The sequence below is a fragment of the Prionailurus viverrinus genome, unplaced genomic scaffold, assembly GCF_022837055.1.
Source record: "Prionailurus viverrinus isolate Anna unplaced genomic scaffold, UM_Priviv_1.0 scaffold_35, whole genome shotgun sequence".
NCBI lineage: Eukaryota > Metazoa > Chordata > Mammalia > Carnivora > Felidae > Prionailurus > Prionailurus viverrinus.
Window position 1 is genome coordinate 2152205 of NW_025927605.1, and position 16374 is coordinate 2168578.

The 16374-nt window shown below is 46.8% G+C and overlaps 2 protein-coding genes across 4 annotated transcripts; one reads left to right on the plus strand and one right to left on the minus strand.

The window, feature by feature from the left end:
- Positions 1-1831: 1831 nt before the first annotated feature.
- On the minus strand, positions 1832-10559 carry RUNDC1 (RUN domain containing 1). The gene is made up of 5 exons (XM_047845772.1): positions 10003-10559; positions 6533-6691; positions 5110-5308; positions 4453-4572; positions 1832-4062 (listed from the first exon to the last, which is right to left on the minus strand). The coding sequence occupies exons 1-5, from the start codon at positions 10498-10500 to the stop codon at positions 3197-3199; spliced, it is 1842 nt and encodes a 613-aa protein (XP_047701728.1). The 5' UTR covers positions 10501-10559; the 3' UTR covers positions 1832-3196.
- Positions 10454-15634, plus strand: PTGES3L (prostaglandin E synthase 3 like). Of its 3 annotated transcripts, XM_047845780.1 has the most exons (8): positions 10454-11043; positions 11417-11530; positions 11637-11703; positions 11809-11907; positions 13914-14003; positions 14680-14733; positions 15238-15265; positions 15442-15634. In XM_047845780.1, exons 1-8 carry the CDS (start codon positions 11036-11038, stop codon positions 15447-15449), a joined length of 468 nt encoding a protein of 155 aa, XP_047701736.1. In that variant the 5' UTR covers positions 10454-11035; the 3' UTR covers positions 15450-15634. The 3 variants fall into 3 exon arrangements, with proteins under 3 accessions (XP_047701736.1, XP_047701735.1, XP_047701733.1); XM_047845779.1 differs by having other exon boundaries at positions 15238-15634; XM_047845777.1 differs by lacking the exon at positions 15238-15265.
- Positions 15635-16374: the final 740 nt, after the last annotated feature.

The following is a 16374-nucleotide window of genomic DNA, read 5'->3' on the forward strand; positions in this document are numbered from 1 at the left end:
TGTCTTTATTCTCCTCCACTGTAGCTAGCAAAACCCTGTCCAAATCCATCCTTCAAGGCCACTCCAGAGTTCTCCCAGGCAGAATCAATCTCTTCCTTCTGTGCTCCCTCAGCAATCCAATCCATACTCATCTTTATTAGAGAACATCTTATTTGGTTTGGATCAATGGTTCTCAAAGTGTTGTCCCTAAAGCGGCTGCATCAGTCTGGGATGCTTAGAACCGTAGAACTGTGAATTTTCAGGCCACACCCCAGAACTACGGAATAAAAATCTGTAGGATGGGACCCAGCAATTTTTAACAAGCTACCCAAATCCCCAATTTCCTTAGATTGTGTCTTTGTTGAGGGCAGGGAGTATGTTTTCTCTCTTTCCTCAGTGTCTACCCTGGCCCAGGCAGTTGGCAGGCATTCAAGGATGAATGAATGCAGAACGCCTTAGAAATCTTTTTTTCTAAGATTTTAAGTACCTCTACAGCCCACATGGGGCTTGAACCTATTACCCTGAGATAAAGAATTGCATGCTCTAGCAACTGAGCCAGGCAGTTGCCTCTACCTTTAAGAATGCTTTGCAAGGGCGCCTGGGTAGCTTGGTCAGTTAAGCATCCAACTCTTGGTTTCAGCTCAGGTCGAGATCTCATGGTTCAGGAGTTCAAGCCCCGCGTCAGGCTCTGTGCTGACAGCGCAGGGCCTGCTTGGAATTGTCTTTCTCCGCTCGCTCTGTCTCTCAAAATAAATAAACTTAAGAAATTAAAAAAAAAATGCTTTGCAGATCATACTTTTATAACAGTGCAGCCTGCACTTTCACAGATACATATCCATGATTCTTTTTCATCCTGTTCTTGCATAGGCTTAGACCTAGGCTGACTGTTCCCTTCTCTCCTCCCTCGTCCTGTGTGCCTCACCCCAAGCCAAGGACAGAGTTCTGTCCTAAGTAATAATGCAGATGATCAGTGACTAGCAGATATCGGACTGCTGGGATGCTGGCAGCATTGTCTCCGTCTCTACATACTGTCTTTTTGTTTCATGAAGAACTCGACAGAACGGTGGCTGTCTGTCCGTCCATCTCCTTGTGGCCTAGTCCCTTGGCAGCTGAAATTTCTGGTAGGTCTGTGGGAAATACCTTCTCTTCCCCAAAGTGACGGTGGAGCGAGGGGGTGGATAAAGGAGAGAGAGGAAGAAAAGATCTAGAAGCAGCATGATACAATGAGGTAACATGATAGAATATAAAGACCATAGGATTTGGATTCGGGCAACTTGAGTACAAATCTCAGCTCTTCCATTACATACACCTGGACAAGATGTTTAACCTCAGTGTACTTGGCTATAAAATGGAGATCATATGGTCTTGTCTTAGAAATAGTGAGGATTCAGTTAGGATGGCCTAAAACAGCTTCCCATGATGCTTGATACAAATTAGAATCAAAACCTTGATACAAATTAGTCTTTGTGAGGATTAGAAAAATACTGGGGTGGTTCAGGGCTGTGCCACATAGTCACGGCACTTATCATCCACCCTGGATGATATCTAGATAAATGGACTTAAAAGTGCCAGCTCCAAAAGTGGCAGGCAAGGTGAGATTTGCCGTGGGAACAGACTGCACGCCTGGGCGAGATGGGATGATAACATTTGGGAGAAAGAAACCACCACCAAAGTTGACCTGGTCCAGGATAGAGGGCCAAGAAGAGGCAGAAAGGCCAAGAGCCAGACGTTGCTCAAGAAAATACTGATCTGGATGGATGGGCTAATAACGCACAGACTTATAAACCAAAGCCAAGAGTCTCTACGGTCTTTCAGAGAAGCTACATAAAATACTATGATTTTATTAGCAACCACAGATCTATCATTTTCCACATTTTACAATTATCCTGCTCCACACAGGATGACTAATTCTAATGAATTATCAATAATACATCTTAAATAACATGTTGTTGAAAAAAAATTAAGTTAAAATGCACTATGTAATAGTGCAGACACAAAGTGCAGCTGGCTATTTAATACACGAAACAATGCTGAATCCGTAGGGTTGAGATCCCATTTGGTTTTCCAGAAAGGAATATACCTTGCCCATCTTTGGTCAGTCCTGAAGCAGTACGCAAGCTGAATGATAAATACGAACTAAAAAGGCTAAAATACTGAAGACCAAATAGGATCACTCTAGAGTCCATTTTACAAGGAAATGCTCAGTCCCTTGTCTGTCAACAGGGATCTGTAGTCCCTACCTCCGCTGCAGTACCTACATATGGTCAGACTGCCTCCATCATCCAGCCTCCGGGACAAGTGGACTCACAATCCTGGGGGGAGCTGCTGCTGGTCACTGAAGTGTGTTCCCATTCACACTTGACTCAGGGGCAAGGATTCTCTTGAGGAGGACAGCTCTAACATATTTACTTCTAAAAAGATTGTGTCTGCATCTTGTTGGGAGTTGTGTACGGGAAAGGTTATTTGCCAGAGGACATGGTACCAGCCCATGGTGGTCATTCCTCATAAATAACCAGCTCCAGAATCAAAAGAGCATCATCTGTGCCGCCACCTTGTCGGGAACAGATTTCAGTTCTTACCCCCCAAAAAGGGGCTCACACTGAGCCTAACAGTGGTTAACGAACTCCCTTAGAAATGCTGTTATCAGATATCCCCATTCCCAGTTTTAGAGGCAACTAAGGAATCTACAAGGCCTTCCCTGACCTTGGGGTCAGGAAGAAAAGGGGTGTCTGTATTCATAAAGGGAATTTAAATTCCGGCCTTAGGACTCTCTTGAACCTGCTCCAAGTGAAGGAATACGGCTCCCAGCTTGGATGGCAAGAGCCTCAAGTGGAATGTCTTCCAGGACCGACAATTCACTCATGTTGTCACTCACCACCATAAAGAGAATGGTTAGAGTGACCTGGGTTTTGTAAAACTCAGACGTGGCACGATGCGGTGGTACATTCACTGTGTGCCACAGCTGATTTCTTTTACATAGGCTCTAACATATGTGCCCAGACGTTACATGCCGGGGCAGAACCTTTTAGCGGGAGGGTTTCCGGCATTTCTTTCTGATATGCTAAGTTGGAAAACAGACTCTGCAGTCATTTGGCAAGGGAAACTGTCTTTAAACCCCCCCTCCCCCCCCCCTTGCTCTTTGTTTCTATCCTAGAAGACTAACCATCTGTTCCTACCCTACTGAGGAAGGTACTGGTGTAGGGCCAGGGCACTCTCCTCAAAAGGCATCTTTGATGTTCTTGAGCTGGCGCACGGCCAGGTCTACAGGGAGGCTGAACTTGAGGCTGCTGAGGCGACTGAGCAGGTTGAGGGCGCTCTCAAAGCCTGTGTGCGCCATGTAGCTCCAGGGCTGGTAGTGGGGCTCGATGAGCGACCCCGACTTGCAGATCAGGTTCACCCAGGACACGAGCCGCTGCTCATTGAGTGCCATGCACACCAAGGCCTTGAGCTCTGAGTCTGCGCTGCGCTTAAAAGGGTCGTGCTCCGTCAACACCATGTGGATGGCGGTCAGTAAGCTCTGCTTGGGGGTCACCACAGTGCCTCCCATAACCGGCAGGGCAAAGGACTGGGAGAGCTTCCGTGCGGGGGATTCCACATAAGCACGGCCGTTCTTAGCATGGTAGTACTTTACAAAGAGCTCCCACGGGTGCATGGCCTCGGGGGCTGAGGAGAAGGCTGGCAGCAAACAAGCAATGGGGGCCATGACAAGGCTCATCCCCGGTGAGGAGGCGTAGAGTCCATGGGCCAGCAGGTCCCTTACAGCCACTGTCAGCTCCTTCCGCACGGCCGTGGTCAGCTCGTCCTTGCCTCCCAGAGAGAGGTCCTGGAGGTTGGCGGAGGTGATGACGTGGTCGTGCGGCTGGTGCCTCAGGGCGAGCTGCTTCACTCTGTCTACTGATACCTCCAGCCTCTTCAGTAAGGGGGAGTAGTCCCTGTCAGCCTGGCTTCTCTGCCACAGGGTTTGTGGGATCTGGCCCGTGGCGCAACCAAACTGGCTAACGGCAAAGATCTGGAGCACTGCGAGCGCACGCCGCATGAGGTGCAGCCCCGTCTCCTGAACCTTCTTCACGTCTTCTGCCTTTGCTGTTCAGAAAATGCAACGACTCATCAGTTAGGGCCATGCTGGCACAGAGGTACATTCAACAAGGCACGGGCTGGGATCCGGTCCTGCTTCTGAGCTACAGTACACGTCCCACAGGAAGCCAAGAGCCACCTAGGATGTTGCTGGACCTAACTGTTTTGGGTCAATGATAGCTGTGACTGGGATTCCCACACCAAATAATCCGCTCACTTAAAGTGTATAATTCAGTGATTTTTAGTATATTTACAGAGCTGTGCACCCATCATCCCCAAAAGAATCCCTGTACCGTTAGCATTTCCCATTCCCACTTCTCCCCAGCCCCTTGAGCCCTAGGTAACTGCTAATCTACTTCCTACCTTTCTGGATTCGCCTGTTCTGGAAGCTGTACTTACTTTTGCTGTTTCCTGGAGGCAGTCTGCCGCTGTCAGTCCTGGCGGAGCCACTTCCTGTCTTCCCACTGGCCTTGCACTCACAGTGTGCACTGTCTGCCTGCAGTGGGCTTCCCACTTCATCTGTAAGCAGGAGTTACAAAGAGGAGGAAAAAGAATATTTACTAGTGCCTACCACATGTAAGACTTTTACAAACAACATCTGATTTGTGTGGCACAGTGACTGGCTCAATAAATATTTGCTGAATGAAGGAAGCGTGAATCGTCATTTCAGGGGTGAGGAGAGTGGGACTAAACAGGTTAGGAACCTCCCCAAGGACCCAAGGCTAGGAAGTGGCAGAACTGGGATCTGAACTATCTGGTTCTAAAATCCATCTTCTTGGGGCATCTGGCTGGCTCAGTCGGAGCAGCATGTGACTCTTGATCTTAGGGGTGTGAGTTCGAGCCCTACACTGGGTGTAGAGATTACTTAAAGATAAAATCTTAAAAAAAAAAAAAAAATCCACGTTCTTTCTATTCTACCGTGCTGGCTCCCTCACTGAGTGATCAAAACCTCCTACACAGTACATGAAGAACGGGCACCTTTAGGAACCAGTACTTGGATTACATATAATTATCATGACATCTGTCCACCCTGCTCTTCCCATCCCTTCCTCTGACCTTGGATGAAGTTGATGAACATCTCGAGGTCTCGGATCTGAGTCTTCAGCTGCTCAACCAACTGTTCTTTCACTCGGGCCGGGTTGACAATCTGAGCCACAGCTGCATCCACACGCTGCCGCAGCTCCTCAGTGGACAGTGAACTGATGTCCTCATTCAGATTCATGTCCAGTTTCTTTATTAGTTCATCTATGATCACCTATCAAGACCACAAACAATGGGCACACCCTTTAGAATTTTCAAGGAGAGGGCTTGAAAAGGGAGTTATTTGCTGGAGTGCTTCCTACCTTTAAATGGAACTCAATGACAGACAGAACTCCCAAACCTGGGAGAGGACACGATGCGACTGCTGATCAAGGTGAGAGCACAGAGCTCCTTCTCCTACAGTAACAAGGACCCTTGGTTCCTCTCAGACAGGAATGGCTCCTCTCACTACACATTCTCTACCAGGCCAGGCAACTTTCAGGAGAATAACAGTGTGAATAATCCAAAGTGGTTGATAGTCCAAAAAGCCTCATCGTTAGCTTTCCCCAAAGCCTCCAAGAGCATACATATGGATTTCCCTTAGTTTCTAGTTCTCCTCATCCCTTCTTGCCCTACTCAAGGCAACTAAACGAAAAAAAAATCTCTACTAAACATCAAAGTGCATTAGAGCCAAAATGCCCTAGTGACAATATTTGGAACAGTTTGAAATCCAGTTAATGTAACTCCAGCCAAGCCAGAGAAACAGCCACATCACGGTGAGAGACAAACATGTTTGTAGGGGAGGCTGTAGCTGTGTTTCTGCCAGAGATTTACCTGCCTACCCAGGTGTTGCTTAAATAAATATGGCATTAAAACCAGTCTGGATTCCTGGAATACTTATCAACTGGTAGTGGGGAAAAGCTAATTTACATTGGAGGAGGTGCCCAAGTAGAACTGTTTTAATGATCAAATGAAAAACTATTATTTAAAAAAAAAATTTTTTTTTTAAACGTTTATTCATTTTTGAGAGACAGAGACAGAGCACGAGCAGGGAAGGGGCAGAGAGAGAGGGAGACACGGAATCTGAAGCAGGCTCCAAGCTGTCAGCACAGAGCCTGATATGCGGGGCTCGAACTCACAAACCACAACTTCATGACCTGAGCCAAAGTCGGACGCTCAACCGACTGAGCCACCCGGGCGCCCCAAAACGATTATTATTATTATATATCACTACTATTAGTATAACCACCAAAAAGAGCTCAGTTAACATATTATAAAGCTTTGGAATTTGTGTTTCCATGTGTGAATGAAGACTTGTCCCATTTCCCTTTGATTTGGGCCAGCAAAGGGATTCTCAGTAAGACCAAGGGTGAACGAGCTAGGAAAGAATGTCCTGTGAACACAGGAAGGGACAAGGTAGCCTTAGGTAGTGGTGGGCGCCTCTCTGGTGTCTGCTCACCCGCTGTCTTTCCAAGACCACGGACTGTGGCAGGGAGTCGTAACTGCCCTCTTGATAGGCAAATGTTTCCAGGTCATCCAGCTGGGTTTTGAGCTGCAGTATAAGTTCTTTCTGCTTCTCCCTTTGGGTTTCCAGACGTTCCCGTTTCTCCTGCTCACTCTAAGACAAGAAAATACTTAGGTCTATTTCATAGGAAAAGGAAAAATCAGGGCACAAGGGCACATTAAGAATCCTCACAAGCTAACCATGACTACTGAAACAAAGTGTTTCCAAATAATCCCAAGCAAATACAGAATTCATACATAGGCTTAAAAATGAGAATAACGATTTCATCCAGGGTAATTTATTAAATGTGTTTTCTTTAAAAAGGTATTTGTCCCTCATTGGAAACAGAATATGAATACAATGAGGCCTTTTGTTAAGACAGCCTTCCCACCCCCTCCACAAAGGCCTAGTTAGGATAGAGACAATTTATCTTAGACAAGACAGCCCCCCAGGAATTAAACATGCCATCCTCCACAGCCAATTACCACAGATCAACTCCTGAATACTTTCTGCGGCCAAATTTTGCAAGAGAATCTAGACATAAGGGTGTAGAGGAAAGATTTATAATTCATAATCAGTTTTCTTTATTCTTATTTTTTAAAGATTTTATTTTTCAATAATCTCTACATCCAAAGGGGCTCAAACTCACAACCCTGAGATCAAGAGTTGCATACTCTATCGACTGAACCAGCCAAGCACCCCTCATAACCAGTTTTCTTAAGATTCAAAGCCCCTTCAATGTATTACAGATGTTCGCACAATCAAAAGAATTAAAGCAGGTGCCTGGGGCAGTGAAAAATAAAATCCAAAAGCCAAGCAACAGGGGTGGGAAGGTAACCATGTTAAAAAAGAAAGAAAGAAAAAAAAAAAAGAGTCTGGTAAGTTTCCCTGACCAGTGACTCCTTTCTCCATTGTTGGCCACCAGGCAGATACTGCATTTAAATGATGAAAAATCCTTCAGGGTGGTGAAGTCTTGCCAATGTATTCTCAAATGCTAGTTCTTCCTTAACTTTCTTGATTATCAAAAACAAAACAAACCAAAACTAGCAAGTCAGGTGCAGGTATAAGGCTGCATTTTCAACCAGCAGTCTATAGGACGTTAAATTTAACCTTCAAATGGAACTTACCAAGCCCTCCAAAAGATATGAGACAGGACAAATGAAAAACAATGAATTAACTTTTTGTTCAAGCTCTTTAAAAAGCAATCCTTTTGCTTTACTCAACATGACAGCAAGCCTTTTCTCAGGACACTTCCTCTCCAAACCTTTGAGTATTGGCATGTCTTAGAACCTTGTTCCCATCCCCTGCTGAGTGAGCGCCTAGCTATCCTTCTGGTTTCCTGGATCCCCCGGGGCAGAGCTGACCATTTCTCACTCTATGCTGTGCACACACTTCTCTAGCTCATGTCACATTATAATCTTTGTTGAGGATTCTGTCTCCCCCAGTCTATGAACTCCTTAAGGGCAAAGGCCTTGACTTTGTATCCCTGTTGCCTAGCACGGTGTTGGGCACAGGATAAACTCTCAATACACATTTGCTGTATGTTACTGAACTAAAACAGGTACAGAACGACACATTCCAAATAATGAGCTCTGACTGGAGGAAGCTGTCTAGCCAGCCCAAGGAGAAAGTACAGGGAAGCTCTGTTTGTGTTTTCACTGTATCCTAACTTCATTAAGCCAAGGAAGAAGAAGAAGAAAAAAAACAAACAGTCATGAATCCTGATTCTGTTTTCACGAGTATGTCTGCTGAACTCTGTTTCCTGCCATGGCACCATGGCAGTTACAGCATGTTATTTGTTGGAATGTGGGCAAACAAGTGTAATAGAGAAAAACGAGCTCTGGTTCAAGGCAGAAAATAATGGAAATGATTTCCAGTAGGAAGTGAGAGGAAATACTGGTTTAAAAAAATCTGGAACTAACAAGAAGTAAATCATCTGGTTCAAACGTGTCCCCCCACTTAGATATTTTATGTAATCTTCTGTGCATTCATTAATGCACAAACAGGTGGTACCAAAGTGGTATTTTGAGCACCGCTTTTTTTCCTAATTTTTAGTTATTTATTTTGAGAGAGAGCATGTGCAGGGGAGGGGCAGAGAGAGAGAGAGAGAGAGAGAGAGAGAGAGAGAATCCCAAGCATGCTCTGTGCTGTCAGTGCAGAGCCTGACGTGGGGCTTGATCTCACCAACCATGGCATCATGACCTGAGCAGAAATCAAGAGTCAGACACTTAACCGACTGAGCCACTCAGGCACCCGGGGGGCACCACTTTTTTTTTTTTAAGTTGTACTCTGCTTCTGAAAGAGAAAATGAACAACCAAAAGAGCACCACATCCACACAGAAACTCTGATGCTTCTTGCTCCTGAACAAGGGCCTGGTTACAGTAATCCTTTCTACTCCTTTCTACACCTTAAAAATCTGGCAATTTGAGGTGGCTGCTCCTTGTGCCAGGAGCTGCGGGTATATGGAGAGGAGGGTGGAACAGCAAACACAGGATTGCACTGGAAACATTTCAGGTTAAAATAAGCAAGTCAGTATCTGCTACTGATAAGCCTTGGTTAAACCCAATTTAAGTGGGAAGAAAGCCACGTATAGGTAGTAACTTGAAGAATGAAAATGTGGAGAAGATGGCCAAGTCTCTTCAACACCTCCAATAAGCTATCTGCAACTGTGCACTTTCAGAGATTCAAAGACTGTTAAGGAAATGGCATTGGGATACAGACTCCCATTACTCAGTGGAGGCTAACTGAACAGATCTTGTCACAGTTACCAAAGGGGCTTCCTATATAATACCTAGTTATTAGGCAGGATGGGCAAGGAGGTTTAAAATTCCAGCTGTAGGAAAGGCTATAATCAGGAGTTGTGGTTTTTTTTTCATTTACTAAGTGATCCTGCTGTTCAACAAAGCTTCTGCCCCCACAAAAGCCTAAAGATTAAAGACGTTTTCTAGATTCCAGGAAAGTAGGAACAGGCAGGAGGTCTAAATTTCCATGGATTCCAATTCACTTACCCTTCATTAGCCAATGTTCTCAGCCCCAGGTCGGGGTACTCTATCAACAAATGTGCTCGGGCGTTGGGTACTTTATGAGGCCACGGCAAGGTGAGGGGGAGCAGCACTGCTTTGGTTGGTTGCTCTGTTGCCCTTTGAATACTCTTTGCTCACCACTCTTCCGTCCCGCACGTCACCACACCGGCATCTCTTTCCACACCCTAGGTGGACACCCCTCACAATGAGGTTCCCAGGCCTCGGGGTCCTCCTGCCCTTCAGCAAACCTCGCACACCTGTCTTATCTCCTCGTCTCCAACGCGCGAAGTACTCACCGAGACCAGGCGGCTTCTCACCGCTGCTACCTTGGTCCGCGTCAGCATCGCCACCCACCCAACCCCCTATGCCCCTGTCCCTCGGGGTCTGGCCCAGATGCTCACCTGGTTCTCGCCCCGCAATCGTGGCCGGTCCCCTGGCAACCCATCGCCATCGTCGCTGGCGGGGTCCTCGGACCCCCCATAACCCAGGACGTGCGGGCAACCGCGGAAAGCGAAGTCCTCGAGCTCGCGCAGGAGGCGCTGCTGCTCCGCGGGCGCACCGCGCACCACCTGGCGCAGGCGGAACTGCACTTGCGCGAAGTGCGAGGACAGCGCAAGCAGCGCCGAGTCCAGCCGCCGCCGCTCAGCCCGCAGCCGCCGCAGCGTCCGGCCGGGCGAGTCGGGAGGGGAGCCCGGGGCCGCGCCTGGCTCCTCGGCTGCCGCCTCTTCCGAGAACGCAGCTGTCCCAGGCCCGGCCTCCGCCACTGCCCCCACCGGGGCCCAGCGCACCGCCTCGCAAGGTGGCGGCGACTCCTCTTCCTCTTCCTCTTCGTCCTTCGCCTTTGGACCAACGGCAGCTACCACCGTTACCGGCTCCGCAGACGCTTCGACAGCCGCCATCTTCCCGGAAACGCCGCCGCACGTCAGCCGCGCCCCCTCACTGCCATGGCAACGGCGCGCTGTCTGGGAAACCCGCAGGAGCGGGTGGGCGGGGCACTACGTCAGACAGTTTATCGTCACCTGGGGCGGGCCTTCCCAGGGGATTTAACTGGGGCTGATAATTTTTTATTGAGCGCCTATCGTGAATCAGACACTGAGTGCCCTGAGCGTTGGAGAAACGAGTGAATGAAGCCAGGAGCAAGTTATTCGGTGTGCACGTTATCTAGTGTGGCTCTTGCCCTGGTCCCCGTGGGTGGGTGGTCCATTCCTAACCTGAACATTTCTGGAGACCCAGAGATGTGAAGGACTGCCGGGATTATGCTCTCCCAGACTCTCTCTGGAGTGCAGATCCCTTGGCTGTGTGGCCACATCCCCCCCTTCCTCTAAGGCCTTCCCCGACCATATAAGGAGAGGCAGCTGCTGGGGGCGTCCCCAGTATCTAAAGATAGCGGTCTCTGCTTCGGACTCCAAACGCCACCGGGTAGCAGGAGCCGCCATGGCAAGGTGAGTGTTTCCAGTCGCCCTTTTCCCTGGAGATTCCTTGTCCCACCATTTTCTGGGCGCTCTGGGCCCTGCGAGGTCCCATGGAAACCCCAGACTCCGGGTCTCTGTAACTTTCGGGTGGTGAGGGAAGTGACCTGAATGTTCTCCATAACTCCCTACCCCTCAACTTTCGCACTCTCGATTCTCCCCAGGTTCACCCTCCCCCCTCCTCCCTCCTCCCATCACGCCCCTTTCACTTCCTTCTGTCTCACTTAGCTCCACTTTGACAGGCCCATGGCATAAAAAGTCCCTAAAATAACCCCCCCCCCTTTCCTCAATGCCCCCTGTCTTCCCTCTGCCACCCCTATGAAGCCCCACCGCAACTCCTCTTCAGGCAGCATGCCAGGACGCTGTGGTATGACAGGCCCAAATATGTGTTCATGGAGTTTTGTGTTGAGGATAGCACCGATGTCCACGTGCTCATCGAAGACCACCGCATTGTGTTCAGGTAATGGCCCTCCTCTCTGGAGGGCCTGGTTTCCAGGAACCTTTCCTTTCTCCTAATGCGCCCATGCTCAGCCTGCTGCATTTCCTCAGCTGCATTGTCTCCTCAGCTGCAAGAATGCGGATGGAGTGGAGTTGTACAATGAGATTGAGTTCTACGCTAAGGTGAACTCCAAGGTAAGGGTGGGACAGGACAGTAAGGTCTGGATGGAAAGGCTGCTTGGGAAATTGGAGATTCATTCTACACCTCAGATCCTAACAATGAGGCTGTCTATCTGGCAGGACTCCCAGGATAAACGCTCCGGTCGTTCCATCACTTGTTTTGTGAGGAAATGGAAGGAGAAGGTGGCCTGGCCTCGACTCACCAAAGAGGATATCAAAGTAGGTGTGTGGGGAATGGCCTGCTCTTTCTCCTCTGCTCTCTGTGTACCTGGGGACATAGATCTGGGAATCAGCCTTGGCTCCTTTCCCACCAACATTCAGTCACTCACAAGGTCCTACTTGACTTCCTAAATATTCTTGAGTCTGTTACTTCGTCTCTTCTAATTCAGGCCTCATCCATCACTGGGTGAGGTTTATTGCATATTTTCAGTCCTACCCTCAATCCATCCTTTGTACTGCTCCCAGCATGGCCTATCTAAAACACGCATTTGAGGGGCGCCTGGGTGGCGCAGTCGGTTAAGCGTCCGACTTCAGCCAGGTCACGATCTCGCGGTCCGTGAGTTCGAGCCCCGCGTCGGGCTCTGGGCTGATGGCTCGGAGCCTGGAGCCTGTTTCAGATTCTGTGTCTCCCTCTCTCTCTACCCCTCCCCCGTTCATGCTCTGTCTCTCTCTGTCCCCAAAATAAATAAAAAACGTTGAAAAAAAAATTTAAAACACGCATTTGAACAGTACCTGGCTGGCTCAGTCAGCCCAGCATGCGTCTCTTGATCTCAGGGTTGTGAGTTTGAGGCCCATGTTGGGTATAGAGATTACTTAAAAGTAAAATATTAAAAAAAAAAAAAAAAGAAGAAGAAGAAAATTGAGATTCTGATCACACTGGCCTAAATTCCCAAATGCCAGGGGCACCTGACTGGTCCAGTTGGTAGAGCATGCGACTGTTGTTCTTGGGGCTGTGAATTCAAGCCCCATACTGGATGTAGAGAATTACTTCATAAATAAATAAATTCCCAAATGGAGCTTTAAATGGAGCATGTGCACCGCACTTTACTCCTTTTCAGTAGCACCCCCTTTCAGGCATTTGAACCTGTCACTTCTGCTCTTTGGGTTGAAATCCAAGGACCACAGCGTGACATATAAGCTATTCCTCCCTTCTGGAGCATCATATCCCATTAGTCTCTGCCCTAAACTTTACATTCTAGCCATAGCAAATGTCTTGCAACTCTTTTGCACACACCAGGCTATTTCTCATTACTTTACCTTTGCTCATGCTGTGCCTTCTTCCTGGAAAGCCATCATCACTACCTGTGCCCACCTAACCTTTGCACATCCTTTAAGTCTCTGCTACTCTAAGAAGCCTGGGCTCCTATAGTTCCTTTCTGTGTTTCCATAATATCCCTTGCGTAAGCCACCACCACCCTTTCCACGCTGTTATTATTATAATGATTTATTTAAATTTCCCTTCCCCACTTGCTTTGTGATGGCTGGGACTATATATATTAAACATTTTCTTGAATTAATTTTGTTAACATTTATTTATTTTTGAGAGGGAGAGAAAGAGAGAGAATCAGTAGGGGAGGGGCAGAGAGAGAGAGAGAGAGGAAGACAGAGAATCCAAAGCAGGCTCTGCATTGTCGTTGCAAAGCCCAACATGGGGCTCAAACCCACAAACTGTGAGATCATGACCTGAGCTGATGTCAGACGCTCAGCCAACTGAGCCACCCAGGTGCCCCTCTGTTAAACCTTTTAGAATCACAATGCCAAGCTCAGAGTCTGGCCCATAGTACGTGTTCAATAAATAGCTGTTAAAATCAATGAGTGAGTAACTTCTTTTCTTGTTTATAAGAACTTAGAACACAGGCCTCCAAGGGTTATCTCCAACTCCAGGGGATGCAGCTTGTCTGTCTTGCTTGGTTGATTCCTATAGTATTTTATGACACACTTATCTTTCTAGAGGTATTATACCTCTATTTAGTCAGCTTCTGGAGGGCCAAATTTCTATGCTTTTCCATCTCCTACAATGCCTGGCATTGTGCTTCACACTTAGTAGATTCCTGGCAAATCTTTGCGGTTGATGATGATGGCATCCTGGAAAGGGGCTAGTCAAAGAGGTGCTGTGGGGAAGGAAGACTGTACCCCCAATGGCCTTCTTTGCCCCTAAGCATGCTCCTGTGCACACGGCCATGGTCTTCTGTGCACTTGTGATGCTCTATACTTTCCTCTTGCAGCCGGTGTGGTTGTCTGTGGACTTTGATAACTGGAGAGACTGGGAGGGGGATGAAGAGGTGGAGCTGGCTCAGGTGGAACACTATGCAGAGGTAATGCCATTTTCTGCCCATCTTGATCATTCTCTGTGTCTCTGCTCATACGGAGGACTGTCATCAGGGCTAGACAGAGATAGATGAGCTTGTCTCATTCGTGCTCATATTGTTTACATATTTTGTGCGATGTTTATTTAGGAGGGATGGGAGAAATGAATATTAGTGAAACTGTACACTTGGATTCATGCATTAGTCACAGAATTCTGAAAAAGTTTGGCAAAGCCTTTACCAACTTTTCTGTCATTCTGTCATTCTATTTTCTGTGTGTGTGTGTGTGTGTGTGTGTGTGTGTGTGTGTGTGTGTGTTTCCTGAGCCAGACAACTTCATGGGAAGCTCAAACTAAGCAGTATAAAAATTTACATCATAAAACAAATAAATTGCGCCCTGCCATATATTATTTGGTTTTAGAATTTCAGCTACTATTTATTCAAGTTGCCAAAATACTAACAGACTGTAACCTGCATTAGTAAGAAGGATGCTGTGTGTGTGTTTCAACATCCTTTTAAAAAGGGGATCGATTTACTTTTCTCCAATTCATTCCAGTGATGTGTTAGGGGCTGTACAGATAAGGCAGTTGTCTGGCTGGGGCCATTCTCCTGTGGTCCATCAACATACAGGTTGCTCTTCCCTTGCCCTTCTTTTCTTTTGTGATCATTTTTCTCTTCCTACTAGCTTTTGAAGAAGGTCAGCATCAAGAGACCTCCCCCTGGCATGGATGACCTGGATGTGAGTAAAGCCTGCCTTTCAACCCTTTGGTTTCCTTTTAGCCCTAAAAAATAAGATACTAGAAAGCTCTTGTTATGGTCCTTGGCACACCATAGTTTTCTCAGTGCATGTCAGCCAAATTTGGATTTGACACAGGAGGTTGAATATTCTTCTCCAGGCTGTAGAAAACCCCAGCAAGACCCTCCTCCCTCCCATCTCCCCTCTACTTCTCTATCCTAGAGCAGACCTGGCCCTGTTGACTGCGTTCACAGTTGTAAGGAGCAGTGGCCTGAACTGAAATTCTGAAACCATGTGATGGTTGACACAGTGTTGTTAATTGAGTGCCAGTGGTTTATTTTATTTTTGAAAGTATAAATCCTTCTGTTAGCCTACCAGGAAGTGGTATGATTTAGAAAATCACAAAAGAAAACTTGGTGAGCGGGAGGGAGTGAGTAGAGTTTGTGAACACAAATGTTCACTCTTTGCAGATTCTATGGGCACTTTTGTCTTTTTTTCTTTCCCTAGGATGATTCTGACAGTGCTGATGCAACAAGTAATTAACTTCTGTGACGGCAGAGCTGGGGAGGAAGCTGGGGCATCTTCCAGTCGCTCTGAAAAGCTAGGGCCGGGGTCTTTGCCAGCTCTTAGCTGTGGGGTCTCCAGGATCTCTGAACTTTCCTAGAAACTCTTTTTACATGTCCTTTTATGTTTTATTTCTTTTTTTCCTAGGCACTTGAGTATGGCTCCATCAGATGGCAGGATAGGAGAGTAGACTGGTGGGGCTCCTGACTTCCTACCAATTGGCTGTAATCTTTGTGCTTGGGCCACTCATCAGGGCTCTCTTGAGTATTCGAGCATGTGTGTGTGGTAGAGCAAAAGCCAAAGTAGCAGCGTATAGATCATAATAAATCTGTAAGAACAATTCTCTGTCTCCTCTCTTCTTGCACTTCTTCCTCCTGGAGGCAGACCTCTTCTACCTTTATTGTTCCTCTCAAGGGGTGGGGTGGGTGTTGCAGATCCTGGTCCTCACTGTTGAGATTGGAAACAGAAAGATCTTGGGAGTAGGCTTGTAACCTACATGGGACTTCCCCATGCCTAGATCAATGCTTATGTCTCAGAGCAGACACCAGCCTTTCTCTATACCCCTAGAACCATGTAAATTCTGCCACCCCTAGAACTAGCCAGGAACCCACCTCAGCTTCCTGCATAATCCAGAAATTTCTTTGCACTTTAATAGCTAATTGTTACATTAGTTAATGCCTATATCTGTTTGCTCTTCCATCCATTATCTACCCCATTCATCCACAAACATTTTTTTTGAGTGCCTAATGTGTACTTAAACTGTGACTTAGACAAAATGCCGTACCCACACTTTGCCCTTGAACTCATGGTAAAGTACTGAGATTTGTTTAAAAAATTAAACTTCAAAAGTTTATGTCAATCATATATAGATACAGTTTAAAAATTAAAATAGTATAGAAGGGTATAAAATTTAAAGTTGAATTTGTACTCCTTTAAGAGAGGTAACTACTGTTAATAGTTTCTCTGATAAATTGATATATCTATATATGTATATACACTGTACACATAACTTGCATTAATACTTATAGCTTATGTAATCATATTGTATTATATAGTTAGCTGATATATAAAACAATACAT

Coding starts and splice junctions, on each gene's coding strand:
- RUNDC1 (XM_047845772.1), bottom strand. CDS start 10,500: ATGGCGGCTGTCGAAGCGTCTGCGGAGCCGGTAACGGTGGTAGCTGCC. Junction 5,309..6,532: donor TGGTCTTGGAAAGACAGCGG/GTGAGCAGACAC, acceptor TGGTCTTGATAG/GTGATCATAGATGAACTAAT. Junction 4,573..5,109: donor GTTCATCAACTTCATCCAAG/GTCAGAGGAAGG, acceptor TCCTGCTTACAG/ATGAAGTGGGAAGCCCACTG.
- PTGES3L (XM_047845777.1), top strand. Junction 14,004..14,679: donor AGGTGGAACACTATGCAGAG/GTAATGCCATTT, acceptor TCTTCCTACTAG/CTTTTGAAGAAGGTCAGCAT. Junction 14,734..15,441: donor CTGGCATGGATGACCTGGAT/GTGAGTAAAGCC, acceptor TTTTTTTCCTAG/GCACTTGAGTATGGCTCCAT.